The sequence below is a fragment of the Denticeps clupeoides genome, chromosome 7 (genome assembly GCF_900700375.1).
Source record: "Denticeps clupeoides chromosome 7, fDenClu1.1, whole genome shotgun sequence".
In the NCBI taxonomy this organism is placed as follows: Eukaryota; Metazoa; Chordata; class Actinopteri; order Clupeiformes; family Denticipitidae; genus Denticeps; species Denticeps clupeoides.
The window spans coordinates 22881121-22905833 of record NC_041713.1 but is presented as its reverse complement, the minus strand read 5'-3'; the positions used below and the strand labels follow the sequence as shown (position 1 = coordinate 22905833).

Sequence of the window (24713 nt, the reverse complement as noted above, 5' to 3'; positions counted from 1 at the left end):
AGATTCAATTCTGGTTCGCCTGCATGTCCATGAGTCAGAGGGAAGTGAACTCATCCTCTGGTTTTCTGATCCTCATACTCATCTCCACTTGTTACAAAGATGCCGGAGCAGCCATTCCTCACAGCACTGCTTTCACAGCAAAATATTTTGACGCGGTGATATTGTATCAATACCGGGACATCAAATGTCAATATTTTGTATACAATTTTTAGTACAATAATCAATCATTTATCACCTCAGCAGAGGTAAGAGTCAGTATTTTTAGGTGTATATTGGATTTTTTGATAGGGGTCAAAGAAGATGGCACATGGGGTTTGCAAGGAGTGTTGTATGTAGTGTTTTTTTGAGGAAATTTTGTAGAAATGTATATAGACATTTTTGAGGAAATATCTTAGTCAACAAACCTTTGTGACGTGACGAAAATGAGACGAGATGTAATGTTAATGCTGGTCATGTGACGATCATGTAATATTGCTGACAAATAAAAACAAGACAAGAAAAACAAAAGCGTGAAATTATTTTATCGCGTTATTATTATGCAGTATTTCTATTTCTTATGTCTCTGATTTCATCACACAGATGACGTCCCTTGGATTTTGAGTATTCTCGATTCTATATGGTAACAATAATATAATAATAAGATAACCTTAATTGTGAAATGGGTTTGACTCTAAGAAAATTTACAAGACTAAAACTTGACCAGACTAGAATGAGTATGGACATGACCTAGGCATACAATGAACATGAGGGCTCACCTCACCCTGAGATATCTTTAACTGGGGATGGCAGTAAGCTAAACCATTTAAAATGAAAAACCCACCAATGCTTAACAAAGCTACCTCCCATTTCAGAGTGAGCTAAGAGACCAGCAATGGTGTGGAATGAGGGCTTCTGTTGCATTTTTAAAACCCTGCGTCCCAACATTTGTACCCAGCCTCTGCAGAGAAGTGAAACAAGTTGATGAAAATTCTGAATACAGCAGAAAGAGTTGTGTTTAATTGCGATGAGTGGACATCACAAGCTGTGGATTCATATGTGACTAATACAGCTCATTTTGTCACAGAGGATTGGGGACTGATGTTTTACATTCTACACCATTACATGAAAGTCACTCTGGAGAGAACATTGTAGATCTGCAGCTCAGGAATGAGGGATTGCTGGCAAGTGAAGTGAAGTGATTGTCACATGTGATACACAGCAGCACAGCACACGGTGCACACAGTGAAATTTGTCCTCTGCATTTAACCATCACCCTGAGTGAGCAGTGGGCAGCCATGACAGGCGCCCGGGGAGCAGTGTGTGGGGACGGTGCTTTGCTCAGTGGCACCTCAGTGGCACCTTACCGCTAGGCCACCACTGCCCCAAAAGAGAAAGAGAGAAAGAGGAGTGAAAGGGGACCCCGGGGAGCAGTGTGTGGGATGGTGCTTTGTTCAGTGGCACCTTGGCGGATCGGGAATTTGAACCGGCAACCTTCCGATTACAGGTCCGCTTCCTTAACCGCAAGGCCAACATTGCCCCTGCAAAAAAAAAAAAACGGGAGAGCGCGAATGCAGCCCCCCACTACCAGAAATCATTGCACCGCTGGGCCCACAGGGCCCTAGAGGGAGGCCACCTGGAATCGGAAGAAGCCGGGGTCAAAGCCCAGTATCAAAAGGACCCTTAGTAGTCTGTATCACTGCCTGCTCATCGTTGGTTTATCCCTCGCTGCTGCTAGCCTTTCTATCCTGTTGGTTTATCCTTGCTCCTGACTATTGTGTATGAGCACCCGTTTGTCTATCAATACTTTCGCTCTTTTATTTCTGTACCATGTTCCATGTGCTGGTAGAAGTCCTAGCACGGTAATACTCAGAGTCACTAACTAAACTTATCAGGGTGCATGAGTCACTTGAGTCAGTATCTCCAGTACTACTGGTTTGGGTTAGTAGCGATTTGGATTCCATTACGTTTCCGGCCAGAGGAACCGCCGGATCCACTAACTCAGCACTAGCACAGCACTAAGAAATACTGTTTGCGCCCTGGGCGAGCTTCATGGTGCAGCAGGACACCACTTTACTTGGTTTCGGATCGAAAAGGAAATCAGTGGTATAGCACATCCCTACCACTGACTATTTATTTAATAGTGTAATTAATATGCTACATTTGGACCATGGCATTGATTGCTAACTTAAAAACACGGAATTTCCAACAACTTATAATTGTGTGAAACCACTCTTTTTCACTTTCCTTGTCACAGCAGACAATAATAGTGTTTGCCATAAACCTCATTGATGTTTTTCAGTGTTAAATTTAAATACTGTTAAAACATCTTAACACAACCAGCCAAACAAAATTTGTACTTAGCTTTTAACAGGCAAGATAGTCTCAGGACGTTTTCACATATTGTCCACTTTAACGGATCCAAAGGACACAAAAAGTGGACCAATGTTCACACTGTAAAATGGAACTTGATTCTCTCAACTAAGATGAGGTCTCAGTCCCTTTTCTGCTCACACACCTCTGGCGCAATGCTATGAGATCTGTATACAAGGGGGGCATTTTTGTTTGTTGTGGCAGGAAAAGTGTTATTAATATATTAACAGACACATTCAATGAGGCATTATAATAACAGTACAATGATCAGCTAGGCTTATACTTACGTTTTAGTAGTATACCCAGCATACAGAAAGTGAAGTGACTGTCACTGTGAAACACTGCAGCACAGTATACGGTGACACAATGAAATGTGTCCACTGCTTTTAATCATCACCCTTGGTGAGCAGTGGGCAGCCATGACAGGCACCCGGGGAGCGGTGTGTGGGGACGGTGCTTTGCTCAGGACACCTCAGTGTCACCTTGGCCGATCGGGATTCGAACCGGCAACCTTCTGATTACGGGGCCGCTTGCGTAACTATGCCACCGCTGCCCTGTTTGCAACCGTTAGCATCGCTGCCACAAATTGGGACGCATACTCTACAATTGCCATCATGGATAGACTGTTTAAGAATTAATATTTATATGTAAACTGTAAATGTGTAAATTGGTAGTAAGTAAAGTTAGAAAATCGACCAATTTTTGTGTTAAGAAATGTATATGTCAGGGATGCGTGGCAGGGAAAAGATGCCCTCTAACACTCTACTCACAAAGGGGAATTTAATCAATTATAAACATGGAATGATGGCCCTCACACTAGTACTGTCAGGTATAAACGGTACGCGACATAAATTTCGCCAGCAGGAGAAATTCTGATTATATCAGCCAACCACAGAAATATCCACATCACATGTGCAAAAACTACGCCAACTTGCTGCATGATGCATTATTTTTGGAAATTGGACTGAGCACATGGAGGAGCAGCTTGTTAAAAAGAGTGGTGCAACATTGATAATATGAGCTATGCATTTTCTCTTACTCAATAATAAAAAACCTAGAAATCTCCACTTATTTTAACACAGCTGCTGTGCTTTTGACGGTATGCAAGGTTTCAAAATAAAAGTTCTAAATGGAAAGACAGGGAATGAGTTAATATACATTAATATAGTGCCTTTCAGCTTTGGGTCTACATGTGTAAATCCATGAACATCATGCACTTACACACTTGTGATAATAGATAATAAAGTAGATAATAGAGATAATATTATTATCGTAGATAATAGAGTTAGTGTCATGGCCAACGTATCACCTCCAGCCCACCGAACTCGCACGTTGACGCTACATACAGTCAAAAGAGCAGCAAGTGGAAGAGCTGCTGTATTATTTAGCACTTCTGGGTGGTAGTAGCCTAGGGGGTAACACACCAGAAGACCCACGTTCAAATCCCACCATTGTGTCCATGAGCAAGACACTTAACCCTAAGTTGCTCCGGGGGGAACTGTCCCTGTAACTATGGATTGTAAGTCGCTCTGGATAAGGGCGTCTGATAAATGCTGTAAATGACACTTTCACAATTTCACGGCTACAGCAACTGAAAAACCAACATGTGTCTGTGTAAGTTCACAGACATATATGACTGTGAAAGTGGGAATTTTTTGTTTAATGAGCAAGAGAAAATCCAGCAAAGTTCTGATGACTGTCAAAGTTATGAATGTCTGTCAAATACAGGACCCACTGCTAACTTTACTGAGGTCAAGATTTGCACAACATATATTCTATATTCTCGTTTGGCATGGCGAGGCAGGTGATATAAAATGATAACGATGAAGAACTTGATGAACAGGGAGACATCCAGAAACAATGAACATGTAACAATGACAGAACGGTGAACAGACACGAACAGGGCAGCTTTATACAATCAGACAGAGGTGAACATGATCAGGAAACATTACACAGAACGAACATGAAACTCAGACCCGGAGTAACCCTTTCTGGACCGGATCATGACACTATGTTCACGGCACCTTGGAAATGTGTAAAAAGGTTATTATACAAGCTCTTGCTGCAGTGCTTTTGCTATGGACATGTTTAAAAAACAATTCAATTGAAATGTACAGATCAAATTTTATACCCAATATATACTGTCTATCTGCTATTGAACCATTTAAATGCAAGCAATTTCCTTCAGAATTAACAATTTTTTCTGATTCTGATGATTGATTTTATAGCACTATATGAATTTAGTGCCATATTGCACAGCCCTAAGTCACACAGATACTAACACATGCGCACAATCAGTTAACAGGGGAACAGGGAAACAGGAAACCGGAGCACCGGGAAATATCAGGATCTTGACAGTTGGAACAATAATGTATCAAATAGGGATGCAATGGTACAGGTACCGAGTACACGCAGTTTTGGGGCCACAATTTCAGTTCATTTGTGCATTTATCAGTGCCATTTATCTTCCGGTTAAGGAAGCGGCCCCTTAAAAAAAAAAAAGCACAGTCCCCACACACTGCTCCCCGGGCGCCTGTCAAGGCTGCCCACTGCTCACCAAGGGTGATGGTTAAATGCAGAGGACACATTTCGTTGTGTCACCATGTGCTGTGCTGCCGTGTTTCACAATGACAATCACGTCACTTTCTCGCTAGTTATTTTCTTGTGTTTTATCTGAAGTGCCACAGTAGGTCTGTTCAGAAGCATTTTTCGATAGACAGTTGTCGTTTGATGCGGCTTGTAACAGATGTGAAATGAGACAGGCTAATGCCGAGCTACAGCCTGCAGTTGTGTGATTTACATGCTGCACTGGAACGGTGACGTCCACTGTTCCGGGAGCGCAGAAAAGACGCGGTCTCTACTGTAAGTGCCGAGGAGTTAATGTTCAATCACTGAACCAATTTCAATAGGAATTGTCAAACTAAAATCTTGAGGGCCATCGGGGTGTATCGGACTGTGCGGGGCACCCCTAGTATCACAGCACTACAAACAACAAGCAACGAGGTTCTGTTTCAGTACAGTTTGCCTTATTGTAACTGGGTCACACAGTACATTTTTGGGCTAATGGCCAGGAACTAAACAAGTGCGCTTTTAGGCATGTGCTGTTGTCCTTCTGAATACAGATAATTATTTGTAATTACTAGAAAAATATTCTGAATACACGTTTTATTTAGCACTATGAGCAGAACTGTGATCTGGTCACTGTTCAGTTCATTTCAGAGGGGGTCTGATCTCTTTTGAGTGGTCACGTTAAAATGCTTACTGCTTGGCCAGTAAGTTTAGACAGCTTAAATACTTTACTTTACTTGGCAGACGTTTTTATCCAAAGCGACTTACAAGGAGAAGACACCAGCAATTCTCATTCGGTTTCCATAGGTCTTGTGTCAAAAAACTAAGAGCCCTGATAAGGCCTAAATTGACCAAGTGTTGATATGTGCTCATTTCATATTAATTCGCTGAAGCCTGAACATATACACCAGTGCACATTTGTAGTGGGCACGAATACAAACCCAACTCCATTCCAAATGAATATCAACAAGACACCAAAAAAAAAAAACAGTAACACCACCAATATTACTCCACAATATTACTCCACCTACCAAATCAGCGACCAGACCAAGGCAACTTAATCCAGTTCATCACTCTGTCCAAAGCCTGTCTCAGGATACTGGGCCTGTGCTGGATGTCCATGTGAAACCTGAATCAGGTCAAACACAGGCCTCCAGCTCTCACTGCTACTTTTTACAACTACAGCTGCTAAGTTTAGGTACTGAGAACGCGCACAAACACACACACACACACACACACACACACACACAGTACTCACAGTAAGAGCCCTGTGAGATCAGAGAAAGAGGGGGTGGCTGTGTAATGAGGTGAAGTAAAGTTTAACCACAGAGAGAGCCCAGCCTTAGCGACTCTCCCTACCCTGTGCTTGCACACTGTTCTCTAGGGTGGCTCGAAGGTCACCTACTTTCTATTCAGGACTGAGGAACCATCAGTCACCCATCTCAATCATGAACAGTCTGCAGAACGGCTTATTGCTACAACACATCTGAAGTTCATAAGGTTCCACACTGTAAAAAAATCAACATATGTGTGAAGTTTAGAGAAACTTTTTTTTATTTTTTGCAGTGCACTGGAATCCACGAGCTACATTTGTTAATTACCGAGTACTTGCATGTCCCGTGCACTTCCTACTTGCCCCCCCCCATGTGATCTGATTAGCACTTCTCTCACTTCTTTAAAGCTCATGATGTGCGGCTGTTATTGCTCACTTCACTTTTTTATTTGCATAAAAAAAGGTTGACTTTTTTTATAATCCTACGAAAAATGAAGCTTATAAATGTAAAGTGTTTTGACTGGTTTTCCCTTTTCTAGTGTTGAAAATAATGAACCCAACACATGTATGACTGACTGGTCATGGACACTCCCAGTGCAAATACAAGTATGTAGCTCTCAGTATCAGTACGTTCCAGAAAATTGCCAGATGGGATTTGACACTTTTTTCAAGTCATTGAACTCCACTGTTTCTCAGGGTTTCACTTCTGTTTCCAGTTGAAAGTTCTCCCTCTGGAACTATGTGCTGCAGGACTGTGGTGGAGGTGGGAATTTTGCATTACCATCCAACTGGGGGAGTGTGGCAGGGTGGAAAGGAAGAAGAGGGGGCGGCGGGGCAGGGAAGTGAGAGGCACAGACAGAAGAGGGCATGTGTGATGATGAGATTGTTCCATCAGATTGACTGGTATCCCGGGAAATATGTGAGTAAGCAGCCGGAAATGCCTCTGTTCTGCCAGATGCATGTACCCCTCCTCCCTCTCTCGCTCACAGACACACACCCCCACACACACTGAATGTTCTTCCTGACTGCAGAACAGGCTCAGATTCCCATTAGGCTCAATGTTCTGTTCTTTTATCCTTACAAAACATTTGTATCTGTTGATCAGACATTCCCAGAGAAGCAGCTATTCAGGAACGTCCTCATCAATCCAGACAACACACACCACTCACACAAAATCTGCAGGCTAGGATCACTATCTAACGTAATCTCGCCACATCACTGACTGGGAGCAGCTTGACTGGAGACTCGCTAACCAGGGTGCTGCTTCCTGCCATAAAACTTGTAAGAAAAAGAGGGAGGAGAAAAAGACTTCAGCCGTATGGAAATTTTACTGTAGTGTCATTTACAAACTCGAGCCATAAACCAGCAGGCCTGCCCATTGATTACACGTGTACTATGGATAAAACCTCCAGATTGTGTCCCTATCTCCCCTTCATAATGTTCCACACTTTCCTGAACAACTGGAACAATCCTTGTCATGAATAAGATGTGCATGACATGGCTTTAAAGTTTATCAGGTAAACACACACCCCCTGTTAAAGGGTTCAGCGCTCAGCATAGTGCTGAAACCCCTTCTGAAAAGATGACAGTGGAGGGAGAAACAGGCTTTCCCTGCGTCTGGCCAAAGTCCTCATCCCACTCCACCACATCCAGGAAAAAGAGCCCTTTCATTTCTGCTCTGAATGTGTGTGTGTGTGTGTGTGTAAGAGCGATAGAGCACCGCCTCTCTCAAGATGACACTGCTAGGCAGACCTGTTAATTTCAGTAAATATGTGGAACAGCAGGAGGGCTCATGCTGCAGTTATTACTCATCTGTAATCAATACCGAGGAAGGAAAGGGCTGATGGGTACTTCCTGTGGGGCCTCCACTGGGTTTGAGACGTTGCAGCAACATATGGACCCGAGAGCTGATCGTAGCAGTAACATGCTGGTGGAGAAACTACACACTGCAAAGATTTAATGGAAATATTGTATACACACCTGCATTTGTGCTTCCACAAGGTGTCATCTTCGGCCATGCTCAACAAATCTGTTCTACCGTTCTAACTAGACTTGGGAATAAATTTAGTGCAACGCTGTCCACAGACGATAAGGTCCCAAAAGCGGTAGCATTGTAGATTGAGGTGTATTAACTTCAGAACCACCTACCAGGCCATAGATATTCCTATTATGGAGTTAACAAAGAAACCAGATTCACATTCAGAGGCAGAACTTACGACCTTGGAATAGGTCTGGGAGATAACACTGTAATGATTTGTATTGTTCCTCGATATCCATATGAAACTTGTTCAATAGAAAATTGGATTAATTTGAAATCAGGTGCCTTCTTAAATGAAAAGCACACACCATTAGACTAAATGACTCATTAGACTGAAAAATGCTGTTTTGGAGTCAAGCATGCTCATTGGCCTTGCGCCGCCGTGACAGTGACAGCCAACAGCCAATCATTAGCAGCCTCTATTAAACCCAGCCACTGGGGATGCATATCACAGTGTATTTCATGGTGACGGTCCCAGCTCACTCAGGGTGATGGGATAAATGCAGAGGACAAGTTTCACTGTGTGCACCGTGTGCTGTGCTGCCGTGTATCACATGTGACAATCACTTCACTTTCATTGCCTTTCATTTCAACTAGCACCCCTTCTGAAAGGATTTTAGTACAGGGGGTAATGTTAAAACCCGAGGAAGTGAAGCAGCTTGTCTTCCTTGATCACAGTTTGAAATGAAGCCAGGATTGTGAATAGTGCTTAACTGTTTCTTTTTTTTTACGTGATTAGTTGTCACATGTGACAAACCACAGCACAGCACACAGTGAAATGCGGTCTCTTCATTTAACCCATCCCTTGAGGGAGCATTGGGCCGCATGAGTGTGCGGGGACGGTGCTGTGCTCAGTGGCACCTTGGTGGTCCGGGATTGAAACCAGCAGCCTTCCGATTACGGGTCCGCTTCCTTACCCGCCAGGTTAACCACTGCCCCATAATGATACGTTGCTGCAGGTGAGGCTCGAACTCACAAGCTCGGCATAGCTCACCAGACACTGCTTCATAAGTACCGTGCGCTAACCGTGCGCCATCTTAACATCCTAAAAAAACTCCAAAAACATCTTAAATGCTTTCATTTTAAAGCAAAGTATAACATAGATAAGGTTCACAAGTTCTGCTGGATCTGGTTCTGCAGTTGTGGAGAAGTTTTGTTAACTGGTCAGCCATATTTTCTCTCATCTCCGGTAGCGCTTTATCAGCAAAGGAATTGTGAGCAGGATGTGGATACTTTGGGTCAAGTGTCCACACGAGATTTTTGCATCCGGGCTTTTCCACTATATTATTTGGAACTATATATTTGGTGCTCTGTTCTGTTCGTGCGGCTGGGATCTCTTTCGATTTTGCAGTAGCGCAACTCGCTTGAAAAGGCGTGAAGGATGTGACATGTCGTGACGAATGGCTGAAGCAGCTCAAAAACTCAGACGGATGCCATTTCCCCGTCTGAAAAAGAGGACGAGTCCAGGTTCTCACTTATTACCGCAAATTTGCGCCTCTTCCGGTACAAAATGCACATGTCTCCACTAGAACATTATACATGTGGGTGAGCGGAACTGTCAGCTTACGGGGCAGAGAAGCTAAGTACAGTCTGTCTTTTTAACAATACTCTATGTACGCCATATAGTCATTTACTACATTCCATGTGGAGCAAGCCAAAATAAATATATTCTGCATTGCTCTCTTTTATATTGTTTTTTGGGGAATTAATTCTTGTTCCTCTATGTCACCATCACAACTTTTATAACTTTGCACCACGCTGCATAATGGTCTGAGTCCTTTATGTCATTAAATTAACATATTGTGAACGGTCTGCAGAGGTGGGTCGACTAGCCAACAATTTTACTCAAGTATGAGTAGCGTTACTAATAAAAGTAAAGAGCAGTCAATCCAAAAAATTACTAAGTATGTAGTGATAAGACTGCTCAAGTACTGAGTAACTGTTTGATTGTAATATCTCATTAATATTTTTAGAAACTATGTATTCAGACTAAACATATTAACATTATGGTATTTCCTAATAATAAATATGAATAACTTATCAAAGTATTAATTAATGGATTAATTCAAAGCATACAAACTATCTTACAGATGTTAATTATATGTGTTATCATTGATATATTAAATAAAACAGCTAATTCCTTCCTCTACAGAAAATGTATATAAAACTGCTTATCTTATGGCACCATTTAACAAAATGTTCACATACGCTAAAAGGGTCGATATGAAAGTCTGGGAGCAGTGATGGGAAGTTCGGCTCTTTTCAGACAGCCGTAGCCTCGTATTTTAGCCTTATGTGTCAAATATGAATGCTTTGTGTGTAGATAAATCATATTTGGTAAGTAAGGATAAAATATGAGGCACTTTGAAAAGAGCCGAACTTCCAATCACAACTCTGAACCCCATCACTGTGACATGTGCACGCACAGCAGTAACGGCCATTTGCGATCATATATGGAATGATATTTGTTGACTATCTGATTGTAAGTATTGATTAAATACGCTGATTATGATGTGATCCATATGTGATGGCTAGTGTTCTTGAAGCCCACATATCTTGCAGTGATAAGAGGTCTGGGGAACGGAACTGTCACTCAAATACCTGCTGGCCAATGAGGTGAAGCCCCGGCCACACAAGAGAACTGTTCCAGAAGTCCAACCGAATCGAGCGTAACATAAAACGGGGCGGAGCGACTGAAAAGCCAGCAGTGAAACTGTAAAGACGAGCAGCAAAATTGAAAGTCTCACAAGTAAAAAGGAAAAAGAGCGAGATGTAATAAAAAATGTACAGTACAGGCCAAAAGTTTGAACACCTTCATATTCAACGTGTTTTCTTTATTTTCATGACCATTTAGCACTTGTTGGGGTCCAGCTCACCCCAAACCATCTGGACTGGGTTCAGGTCCGGTGACTGTGGAGGTCAGGTCTCCACTTTTGGTTAAGTACATAACTCTACATGTGTTCATTTATAGTTCTGATGCCTTCAGTGAGACTCTACCAATGTGAAATAAAGAAAACACATTGAATGAGAAGATGTGTCCAAACTTTTGGCCTGTAGTGTATGTTGTCAAAATTCTTATTTTTACATTTAAATGTCATATTTAAATGTAAAAATAGCACTCACAGCACTCACACCTCGATTTTGAAGAGACGACGTGCTCTCAGCTTCTTTGGTGGACCATGGAGTGGTTTGTTCTGAGGGGAACTTGTCCTGTTAAACTGCTGTCCTGCTTCAGGTTGTTGGGAATCTTCTTATAACGTAGACTAATGGGACAGGTGACACCGGCTAATGGCTAATTGGGAACACTGTTCACAAAAATGTAGGTCTCCGCCGCTACAATATTGCCCACCAACAACATCCCAACTTCAGGCCATGTGTTTCGAAATGTTAGCAACATGCTAACATGCAAACCCGAACCATCCCCTTTTCATAGTGGGGTATCTTGCACCACCTATCAACAGTCCTTTCCAGTATGGCACTTGTCTCTGAATGCTGACAGCTCACTGGGCAGGTCCTCTCCGGAAAGGGGACGGGGAAAAGTGGAGGGACAAAGGGCGCTCGCTTACACTGCAGACTATGTGGTTGTCAGAACTGGAATTAAAGTTCGTTAATCGTCTGTTTTGAAGTGTCTGCCGTTACTGCCTGCATTTCTTGCTCTGCCGTCCTGGACGCGTGATGCCGGTCACGGACACACAATGCAGGCCGGCGTCAGGCGATGTGAGGTGTGTCCGCGCAGGGTGCAGCAGCCGAGGCTGGTTTAACTGGATTGGGGCGCGGACGAGGTGCGCGAGGTGTCCCTCGCCTGGGTTAAAGTAAGAGGACGGTAGGATCCTGGCCGGGATAGGAATGGAGTGAGCGGCCCGTTTAACCTTCATTCCCTCTGACACACACACACACACACACACACAAAAGGAAATGTATTGATCTTTCAGAGAACGTTGCTCTAAATACAGACTACAACTGGAAAAGCCAGGGGGAGGGTCTGTCTGCCTTTCTCCGTGTGTGTGTGTGTGTGTGTGTGTGTGTGTGTGAACAAGAAGGAAGGTCAGAAAATCCATTAGACATGCCCTCTGGGTGAATCCAGAGTTAAAGAACCAGGGCCACCATATGGTTCATATAAAAAGTGAGTGTATGTGAGCGTCAAAGATCCAAAGGGGGGATGAGCAACGTGGAAGCAGTATTAACAGAAACCTATAAGAGAAGGTAATAGAAAGAGACGAGACGATAGAAATTCTCAGAAGCGCAGCGCATGGTACGCTGCAGATAAGGACGCGGCCTGGTCTTAGACACTAACTGCAGTTAATAACGTTAAGGACACAGCCGACACACCGTCACCCCATTAATATGTAGTAGTATGATTATAACATGATTATACTATATATATATATATGTGTGTGTGTGTGTGTGTGTGTGTGTGTGTGAAAACTAATGATGGTTCTCTCAGCTACACGGTCTGAAACAATGATGTTAACCAGTAAAACAGACATTTTTTTTGTTTAACACTGTAGTGACCAAATGTGGACACAATGAACAGATGCCAAATCAATAATATTGATTTATGATATTGTTTGTTCTAAGGCCCCAATCTCTCTTCAACACCTCCTGTCTCTATACGTTTCTCTGTCTGTCTGTCTGTCTGTCCCCCGTCTCTCTCGCTCTCTCTGGGCTTGGATTGATGAAGCTTGGTGGCTGTGAAACAGCAGCAGACTAACAAAGCCCCCTTCACCCATGAGCAAAGAACACTGTGATGCCTTCAGATGATCAGATGACCACAGAAACCGCGTGTGTGCGTGAGACTGGACAGAAGGACTCAGGATTGATTGAATGCTGCATTTCTGTATGAGTCCGAGTGACCAAATGCACAGTGGACGAACCGGGTGGTGCGGACACAGACAGCACACCGACACTACACAGACACTACACAGACAGTACACCGACACTACACTGACACTACACAGACAGTACACCGACACTACACTGACACTACACCGACACTACACCGACAGTACACCGACACTACACTGACACTACACCGACACTACACAGACAGTACACCGACACTACAGACGCTACACAGACAGTACACCGACACTACACTGACACTACACAGACAGTACACCGACACTACACAGACACTACACACACTACACAGACAGTACACGACACTACACTGACACTACACCAACACTACACTGACACTACACAGACACTACACACACACTACACAGACACTACACAGACAGTGCACTGACACTACACTGACACTACACTAATACTACTCCGACACTACACAGACAGTACACTGACACTCCACAGACAGTACACTGACACTACACAGATACTACACCGACACTACACAGACAGTACACTGACACTACACAGACAGTACACTGACACTACACAGACAGTACACAGACACTTCACCGACACTACACAGATACTACACCACGACTACACAGACACTACACAGACAATACACTGACACTACACAGACACTACACTGACACTACACACAGTACACTGACACTACACAGACACTACACAGACACTACACTGACATTAACACCAACACTACAGAAACTACACAGATACTACACCGACACTACACAGACACTACACTGACACTACACAGACATTTACATTTACAGCATTTATCAGACGCCTTTATCCAGAGCGACTTACAATCAGTAGTTACAGGGACAGTCCCCCCCTGGAGCAACTTCGGGTTAAGTGTCTTGCTCAGGGACACAATGGTAGTAAGTGGGATTTGAACCTGGGTCTTCTAGTTCATAGGCGAGTGTGTTACCCACTAGGCTACTACCACACAGACAGTACACAGACACTAGCCTGACACTACACAGACAGTACACTGACACTACACAGATACTACACAGACACTACACCGACACTACACAGACAGTACACCGAAACTACACCAACACTACAGACACTACACAGATACTACACCGACACTACACAGACACTACATAGACACTACACTGACACTACACAGACACTACATAGACACTACACTGACACTACACAGACAATACACAGACACTACACAGACAGTACACCGACACTACACAGACAGTACACCGAAACTACACCAACACTACAGACACTACACAGATACTACACCGACACTACACAGACACTACATAGACACTACACTGACACTACACAGACACTACATAGACACTACACTGACACTACACAGACAATACACAGACACTACACAGACAGTACACCGACATTACACAGACACTACACAGACAGTACACCGACACTACACAGACACTACACAGACAGTACACCGACACTACACTGACAGTACACCAACACTACACTGACAGTACACTGACACTACACTGACAGTACACCGACACTACACTGACAGTACACCAACACTACACTGACAGTACACTGACACTACACAGACACTACACCGACACTAGACACTACACAGCCGCCGCACAGCATACATACCCTCCCGTTGCACGTTAGCTCGTCCTTGTTGCGCAACTCCAGAGACTCTTCTTCCTCTTTCTGCCCATAGTGGCTTCCCAGCCAGCGCAGCCCCAGCCTGCAGCACGCGAACCAGCAGAGTCCCTGCGCAGGCATCCAAACCGCGTCTGTCCCCGGAGCTACGGAGACTTTCCCATTTACCTTCTACACTTTCCTGCTCCGGAAAAAAAAGAAGCTCGACGGTCGCTGGAAGGAAAAGCTGCGATCGCAACTCCGAGTTCCCTTCAGCGCACTTTCCTCCGCCCGCTGGTTCCTGCCCGTCCCTGACCGGGAGGACGCGATCCGAGTGGAAGAGCGGAGAGTGACGCGTGGTGGGCGGGGCCAGCGTCGCCAGCGGGCCAATGGGGGAGCAGGAGAGCGCGGCTGAAGGATCCGCCCAAATGGAAGGGGGACTTCTTTTGTTCTGTGACGGTCTTCATCCTCCAGGAACTTTCCGTGTGATGAAAAGTATGCGAAGATTCGGCAGTGTAAAGAGTAACATGACTGGAGTTTAACTCCATCCACCATCTAGACTGGCTGTGAATGTTCTAAGACACTTTTCCATGGGGTTCATCACTCACTTTCCACAACCTCCTTGTCCTACTCATGGTCATGGCTGGAGCCCACAACGGTACAATGTGCACAGGGCAGGGAATCAGGGAAATCAGGAAATCACCTACCCAGAGTGGGGCACCAGGCCACTGCAGGGAACACACACACAGACACACACACTCACACCTACAGATTTAGAGTCGCCAGTTCACCTAGTGTGCATGAGAACCCAACACCGGAGAGCAAACTCTGAGCCAGGATTTAAACTCACAACCTTGGATGTGTGAGGCTACACGACTAACCGCCATGCCACTGTGCGGCCTGCACCACAAGAACGGTGCTGGGGAACAGTCTGCCTCTTAGCTGATTTGGACAGTAGTGCACAATCATTCCTGTCCAGTTTGCACCAAATCACACTTTATTGACACCTTAAACTCACCACTCTTGCTAATTGGAATTTAAGTACAAAATGAAGCAAAAGGAACACTGGAAAGCTGGGTGCTTCAAACATCAGACAAAATATGAAACTGAAATTAACGTTTTTAATTCCATCTAGAATAAATGCATTTTAACTGAAATAATACTGCCGTTTATTATGGCTCTAGTCTAGAGCAAAATGGGGGGGGGGTCTCTGTTAGCTCTCTCACACACACCAGGTTTTGTACATGACTGCTTATTAAATCAGTATTTCTTTCTTTCTTTCCCCTCATGCGTCTCCAGCTTCCCCAGTAATTTGGCAGGAGGCCCCTCTTGCTGAAACAGATGGTTTATTTTTAGAGCCTCTCGTCTTCTCTCTCCTCCAGCTCCACTGTGATGAACTTGAGAAGAGCAGAAAGTTTATTCTGTATCAGGCATTTCGTTTCTAATGGCCAGCATATGGCTTGGTAGGTGTTGAGAGTTTCCTCCCAGCGTACACACAGTGAGCAAAATAAAGAACAAAACCGTGCCCTTGGCCCAATCCTACCTCAGTGCATCGAGAGTAAACTGGTTTCTGTTACCTCACAGTCTCAATTACATTTCATTGGCAAGGAAGGTCTGATAACTGGGGGCCAACATTAGGCATTTCAATTATTAACTGTAATGGGGTTTTATTTTTAGCAATTAGCTGTATTAATTGTGGCTCGACCGTGCTTTCTTCTTCTCTACTCTTTGCACCCAATCTGAGGTGCACATAAAAATGTCATCTTGGCTATGTCCACACTAGAATTTGCCAAATTGCTTTGTCGATGATTAGTACCTCATATCTCACATGATTAGTTTAATATCATAAGCCATATTATAATGATTTGAATTAATTAATTTATTGTATATAATTTTGACTTCTGTTGTAGAAGTGCTTGATTGGATCATTTTGTATTTCTATAAAGTAATTGCTCATCATACACCAACAGTGTAAGTGTAAGTGTAAGTGAGGGAGGCGCCATCCATCGTAAAAATTAGTGAAATTTCAATAAACAAAAAGCAATCGCCGTAATGGCCAAAACACAAACTCAAAGATGCAAAAACGTTGCATTACAGGGACGTCTTCTCATCCTCAATGCTGCACTGAATGGTTCTAATCACACACGCCGAATGAGCAGCATGTGATAGGTGCCAGGGCACCTAGGAGTCACACAGTCAAATGTCAGGACATACCTTCTCAAATGCAAAAAGGGTTAGTAGTAACTTAGTGGGTGATGCCTATGAACCAGAATATGCACATACAGACATGATGAGGTAAAACAAAATGATGCAGTAGGGACTAGACACAATGAGGCCATGTCCATACACCCAACATCAGATACACACAATCAGGGCATTGGGAACACAAGAGGATAACACCAAAACCCCAGACCATAACACAGAGCTAGAGCACATCACAAAGTCAGGACACAACACATCGGTTCAAATCCCACTTACTACCATTGTGTCCCTGAGCAGGACACATAACCCTGATTTGCCTGTCAATAGGACTTTCAACAACTGATAACTACAGATTATAAATCAGGCTGGTTAAGGACATCCCTCTACCACCTTACGTTAGACAATGGATATGGTTTACAACAGTCCTTAACACTTTCTGAAGACTTCCTTATTTTTCTTACCTGGCCAATTCCTGTACAATGCCACCATTTAAAGTGGGGAAATAATTATTTGATTTTCTTAGTTTGTCCACTAATAAAGAAATTATAATTCTATATTTTCAAGGGTAGGTTTGTTTGAACAGTGAGAAATTAGTATTTGATAAGTAGTAGTAAGTAGCTGACATTGGGAGCTTCTCAACTCATTACCTGTATAAAACAAACCTGTCAGTCTGTCCAGATTCCAAACTCTGCACCATGGCCAAGACCAAAGAGCTTTCCAAGGATTGTGGATCTAAACAAGGCTGGAATGGGCTACAAGACCATCACCTAGCAGCTGGGTGAGAAGATGACAACAGTACGGCAACTGCAACACTTGTGACTGCAAGCACCTGCAGAGGATAGTGAAGACAGTTGAGAACATGACTGGGGTTCCTCTCCCCCCTCTACTGGACACATTCCACAAATGCAGCATCTGCAAGGCCTGCAGCATTGTGCATGAACCCTCACACCCTTCACATGGACTCTTCACACTGCTCTCCTGCTCTCCAAAAGAAGATACCGCAGCATCTGAGCCTGGTCTGCCAGGTTGATGGACAGCTTTAACCCTCAGGCTGTCCTGCTGCCCCCAGGATAATCAACCTCAGACTGTCACGTGACGCTCCACCCCAACGTCACAACTCGGAGAGCGAAGAAAAGGAAAGAAGTGCAGGAGCAGGACATCATGTGGGAAAAAGGGATTTTTTAAACAAACACAAAAGGAAATATAAACTGGCATGTGGGCCAGAACAAAGGAAATCCAAACAGGAACTCAAATCAACCCTAAGCGTGTGTCTACAAATGACATTCCTAATAAATAAAACACAAGGTTCATCTCAGTCCACATTAATGCAGCAGAGTTTTCTCGGATCCGGTGGCAGCTGTACCTGATCAGCCTGATGTGTGCAATGTCCAGCCGTGACAGGGATATATTTCACTGCATGTTGTACCCTGCATTACTATGTTTGTGACAAATCATTTAAACTTGTCATTAATTCTGTGCTCGTACTATGTTGACTGGGTCAAATAGAACTGCATTACTAAAAAAAGAGAAAAAAAAAAAAGATTTCATTGACTAAAATAAGACTAAAATTCTCAGCCTTTTAGTCGACTGAACCTTCACTAGACTACAATGAGTATGGATGTTATTAAGATTAATAAAGACTAAATTAATGCAAAGACTAGACCAAAACTAAAATTAAGACAAACCAAAAACAACAAAAAAAAATTATATTTGTTAACATGAAATAATGCACCCTACTTCTATCATGTTAGTCAGGCTCCAGTCAGTCAGCAAACAACTTCTGGTTTATAGTAGCTATGCTTTCCATATGATTCGCTGCTTGTAAATTTGGTTCGGTGATTGGTAAAAGTCTATCGTATGCTGTAAATTTATTTTGTTGAACGTTTTTTTAATAAAAGGTTCATTTGATTTGCAATTCTCAGCCACCATCATTAGGTGATGCGTTTTAATTATTGTGAGAGAAATGTGAAAATGGATGCTGATAAGGTAAAATGGAGGCAAACAGCTGCCGATAATATTTTAAACCCACACATTTACCCTGTTAGTCTAACACTTGTAGCGTGCATAGAAAGCCAAGCTTTTAAAAAGCATAACATTACAAGAGCTCACAGGGTCATGGCTATATGGGAATTTATTTTAATGCACCACACAGCATAACAGTCGTCTCAGGTCAGGCTTGGGCTGAATTCTGTCGATCTTGGGCCGGGTTGGGCCTAACATTTAAGGGACAGTTAGAGCTCGAAAATAGACTCTATATATCCACAGAGTAAAACAAGGAGAATATAAACTAAAAGAGGTTTGTGCATGACCGGGAAACACCGTCAACGTGAAAACGTGCTTCATAAATGAGAATTATATGCTTGGAAATTTTATACTGGTTTGCATAAATCATATTCAGATTTGTCTCTGCAAGGGTGGTAGTAGCCTAGTGGGTAACACATGATTTTCTGTGCTCAGCCACTCTTGTTTTGGAAGTCCTTGTTAGAGGTGATGTGCCTCTGGGGTCTTTAGAATGTATGTACGAGAGTATGTGATGGTCTTCTGTGATTTTGTTTTTCAGGTGGTGTGCATGAGTGGAATGATCCCCGTGTGAGAGTTGACCTTCCCTCTCCCCGTTTCCTCACTCATTTATCCCGAAGCTGATTCCTGTGCGTTGGTGTGAGTGTGATGTTGCATTTAAAATAAATGCTTTGTTCAAATACTCCATGCCTGGGTCCTCCTCCTCTCAGTGTCATGACAGAACCTTGAAATGGACACAGTGGAGGACTGCGTCTCTCCAGGAGGTAAGTGTGTGGATAGCCAGCTTCAGACTGGACTGGCGGAGAACTAGGGAATGAGATCCAAGAGATGACTCTCACACGCTCTTGTACTTTGCTGGGTGAGAAGGTGAACCCCCGATGACACCAAGGCCGGAAACACTGATGTCCGGTGTTTGCCTAGGTGCCCCTGGCACCAAATCACATGTGTGCATGTGTTTTAATCACCCACATCTTCTGCTCATTTGGTGTGCGTGATTTTGGCCTTGTTTTACGCCATTGTGCTTTTGTTTATTACTGCTTTTATTTATTACAAAATAATAAGAATTATCATTATTAATATTAATTATCTTGTTTTATTTTGAAAATGTCAAGTCCATTTCACTTTCATGATGCAGGACAAAGTTAGAGTAATTCCCACTTATCCTATTAATACTGCAAAATAGACTAAAAAGATTGTCAATATTATAAAGAAATAGTAACAATTGTACTTAGAGTCTTTTTTTTTTACTGTGTGGCTTCTTAGTATGTTCACACAGTCTGAGATGTATAAACAGGCCAAGGACTCTGGAAAACTCCCTCGTCTGTCTTTCAGACCCTCACACCAACACTCCCCACCCCCACCACCTCATTCTGCCTCTTCTGTGCTTTGGGAAATGAGCTCTTAATTATCCACATCCAAAACACTGAATGCAGTTTAGCTGGAATATCGCACAACACACAGAACACAACAATAAGCACACAAATGACATATTTCCATATAGACAGCAAGCAGTGGGAAAGCAGACAGAGTGGAGAAGATAAACAGGGTCACATCTCACAGTCTGCTAGTAAGGTGGTGCTGTGCTACTGCATTTGTGGGTGTGTTGTGTATGTTTTGTGCGCGTTTCACTAGGTGCTGTGTGTATAATAAAATAGTGTGTTTCTAAATCGCACATAAAGGTTTTATAACACACACACACACAGAATTTTGCAGACGCTCTGGCACTTCCTTTGTTTTGTGTTCCTCGGCTCCCCAGGGACCCACAAGCAATCCAGGCCAGTCAGAGGTCCTGGGACGGCTGCCCAAACACAGAGAGCCGAGGCTGGGAAAGATCTGCTGAGGCCTGGCTGTCTCTGGGGAGCTCACATCATGAGTCCTTGTGTTATGAACAGGATAAATCATATTCATGCACACAGACATAATCATGAAATCACACACAAATACAGGCATGCAGAGATAAAGCAAAAATAAAAGGATCACAGAAACACACACAGCCCCAATGACCTATAGATCATAATCGCTCTCCTTCATCTCTTTTCTGTTCATAAGAAGATCCCAGATCACATGGATGTGCGTTTATTGTGGGTGTACGTGTGTATCCGATACAGACGGGTCACGTGATTAATAGGTTGATGGATGACCCGTTCATAGGCAGAAAAGGTAAACATCACCGAGAAGAGTCAACTCCAGCCATCTGTTTAATTTGAGAAACGTGATGACAACGTCTTTCTCTCATTCTCACACACACGCGACTTTTTGAGCCCTAGGACAGAACCAACAAGGGAATTCCCAGAGGACGCTTTCCTGGACACAGTGTTATAAATGAGTGTTATTAAGATGAATAATAATAGAAATGTTTCCTGCCAGATCTTTCTATTCAGAGATGAATGGCCTCCTGCTCCCGTGAGATGTTAGTTGTCCAGTTGCCTGGGAACGTCTCCTCAGGTATTTGTTTGTTTAGTTGCCACTCCAGTGGGTGTAAATGCTGAGGCAGCCATATTGCTGTGGCAGCTGTCTGGGTGGTGGCGGGGGGTCGGTAACGGTGTTTTTCTAGGTGAGAGAGCATTTGCTTCAGACGCTGGAATGGTGTAGTGGCAGCTGAATATGTGTGCGATTACAGTATTTTAATTTCCCAATTTGGAAAAAAATTCCATACGAGAGCTTTGTGGAGCTATGCAGCTATGGTCCCTGTGAAACCTATTTGAAAATGAAAGTTGGTATAACTGGTAAACAGAGCATTTCAGAACATATAAAGCAATTGGAAAAGATCTTGTACTAACAGCATTTATGGTTCCACAATTAATCACCAGTGAGCAGTACCTACAGTAAGACTGACAAGAGAATTCTGTGGCTAGTGGTACTTTTCTGAGTTACATGTTATTATAATATATTGTTAGTTCACATTTACAGCATTTATCAGACGCCCTTATCCAGAGCGACTTATAATCAGTATTACAGGGACAGTCCCCCCCTGGAGCAACTTAGGGTGAAGTGTCTTGCTCAGGGACACAATGGTAGTAAGTGGGATTTGAACCTGGATCTTCTTGTTCATAGGCGAGTGTGTTACCCACTAGGCTACTACCAGCCCAATTGTATTATTCCTGCTAGCTGGTTAGCATGGTAGCTTAAGTATCTCTGCAAAACGAGAAAACATAACTATCAGAGTATAAACAACGTCCATTAAACAATGTTGGGGTCACATTTACAGGCAGGTCGAGGCCTGGAGGGGATGCAGGAGGACTTGGAAGCAGCAGGACGGGGTGCTTGGGGTGACATGAGCCAGCACAGAGAGAAGAAGAGCGGGAGTGCGAGCGGTCGGTGGAGGAAAAGAGTTCCGCTCGGCAGCAGCTGGCATAGCTCACGGTGTAGGAGTAAAGTCAGTGGTTGCTTTGGTGTAAACGTAGAGGAAGGGGGCTGGAAAAAATGGAGGGTTGACAGCTGAATCCGAGAGCCGGCCTGAGACGTAGTCAGGGAATGGCCGATTGGTCGGCAACATCGGGATCAGGCCTGGACAAATCCTTGAGAATATTCAGGCAAAGGAAGTCGACGTGAAGCAGGATCAAGATGGTTGGCGGATTTTTATCGGCTTCCGGGTGTGAAAGTGAAAGTGAAGTGAATGTCACATGTGATACACAGCAGCACAGCACATGGTGCACACAGTGAAATTTGTCCTCTGCATTTATCCAATCACCCCGAGTGAGCAGTGGGCAGCCATGACAGGCGCCCGGGGAGCAGTGTGTGGGGACGGTGCTTTGCTCAGTGGCACCCCACTGGCACCTTGGCGGATCGGCAACCTTCTGATTACGGGGCCGCTTCCTTAACCGCTGGTCCACCACTGGCCCGATGCCCCGATGCCCACGATGTTGTCTATTATTTCAACTTCTTTTGACAGTTTGCTTTATGTATCCTTGCACTATTATATAGATGTTCGAATAATTTGAAAGTATCTAGAAACTATTTCATGTTGTGAGGGAGGGATGTAATCTGTAATCTGTGTGAACTGCACAGATTAGATACTGCAACTATAAATTGTGAATGCCTATTTTCTGGAGAAAAGCATACGTTGCCCAGACACATACACACAGAGATAGAGAGAATGCTGAGGTTACTTCAATGACAGGGATTTGATGATTGAGGACGAAAAATTGTTGGGCCTCAAAGCTTTGCTGATTCCTCCATCTGGAGGCAGACGCATGAATTGCTGTACCTGATCTCTGAAACCTGATCTCTTATAGCACTGCCTCAATCTTACCACATCACATGTTGTTTTGTTGTATATTCCAACTTGTCTGGGTTTCACAAGGTTACACATTGAAAGTTTATTAAAAAGTGCATTATCTTACAGAGGATAGTGAAAACATCTGAGAACATTATTGGGATGCCTCTGTCCCCACTGCTGGACAGAGCTATCGTGCAGGACTCCTCACAACCCTCACATAGACATTTCACACTCCTGCCCTCCCGAGCCAGATCTGCCAGGTTGAGGAACAGTTTTTACCCCCAGGCTGTCTGGCTCCTCAATATGTTGCCCCCAGGATCATCCGCATCACATCAACCACATCTGAAGCCCTAATGTACCATCTACAGATGAGTTTTCTCCCTCCCAAACTGCACATTACAAACTGAACATCAGTACTGCACTCTGCACTTTTTAATTGAAGTATTACACCCTGCACTTTAATCTTTAATCTCTTACTACCTCACACTATGTTATGGTCATCATATAATTTCATATCACTACCACTACCAGTATTGTCATAGCATATCATATACAACATACACTCAGTGCTGCTACTGCAAAAACAAAAGAACAGTGGCCAACAATGTTCTTTTAATTGCAGTATAAATTGATATTCCCAACATTCACAAAAGTTCTGGGATCTAGTGACCAAAGAGTTTCATTGTTGTCATGTGAAATGTTCCCTAATCGTTTTCACCTGTGTTAATTGTATAAAGCTGCCCTGTTCGTTTCTGTTCGCGTTCAGGTCTTTAACGTTATGCTCCGTGTTCACCAGTGTCTACGTCTCGGATGTCTCCCCTGTCTTGTGCTTCACCAATTAAACCCCGGTTTCGTGATGTCAGGTGAAAGCGTCCTTCATTCTTCGTTCCTCGTCAATCCTCGTCCGGCTATCCTTTCACCCGCCGCGTCATGCCCGCATGGACGTGACAAAGGGTCCAGGTGAACAAAAAACGTAAAACACTTACTCAAATCACTCTCGATAAGAGTGCCAGCTAAATGCAATAAATGTGACGTTTAATTCCAAACTATGTGCCTTCTATTTAAATTTTTGGGAAGATTGAAATGGTATGCTGTCAAGTCAGTATCTTCAGCCAGCAATTTTCATGTGGTAGCATTCTAAAATCTCATCAGCACACAAAGTGAACATTCCTGTCCTATCAGTTATCTTTTCCTTTACTTGTCAGTGGGCCCACAATTGGCAGTGCGTTTTTCACTTTGTGACTGAAATGTAGATAAGGCACAGTATTGCAACACCACATCATCATGCATTCCTTTACTTTCCATATAGAGTCTTTTAGGACCGATGCCAGTACCTGCCGTTCCACCACTGGGCCCACAGGGAACCCGCCCAGAACCCTCACCTGCTGTCTCTATCCTGCACTCCAAGCGCCGACGTCCCTCTTCTGCATGCCTCGCCTCCAAGTCCCGTTACGTCTGCAAGTACGCCCCAGAATCCGGCTATGACACATAAATTACCCACTAACTGCATGTGGACAAGATTTACTACAGTAGCTTAAAAAAAAAATCCACCGGAAAAAAGGCAC

At 43.6% G+C, this 24713-nt stretch overlaps 1 protein-coding gene across 2 annotated transcripts in view; it reads right to left on the bottom strand.

Annotated features, from left to right (window-relative positions):
- plekhh3 (pleckstrin homology, MyTH4 and FERM domain containing H3) overlaps nucleotides 1-15030 on the bottom strand; it is a 28737-nt gene extending 13707 nt beyond the window's left edge. The window contains exons 1-2 of one of the 2 annotated variants that reach the window (XM_028987297.1): nucleotides 14718-14836; nucleotides 405-474 (exon numbers count right to left, since the gene is read on the bottom strand). Coding sequence is in view for 1 of the 2 variants with exons in the window: in XM_028987296.1 (XP_028843129.1) it covers nucleotides 14718-14852 (135 nt within the window). In the remaining variant the exon portion in view is untranslated. Of the gene's footprint in view, nucleotides 1-404; nucleotides 475-14717 lie in introns of both variants that reach the window. The other variant, XM_028987296.1, reaches the window with a different exon arrangement.
- Between the last annotated feature and the right edge of the window lie 9683 nt (nucleotides 15031-24713).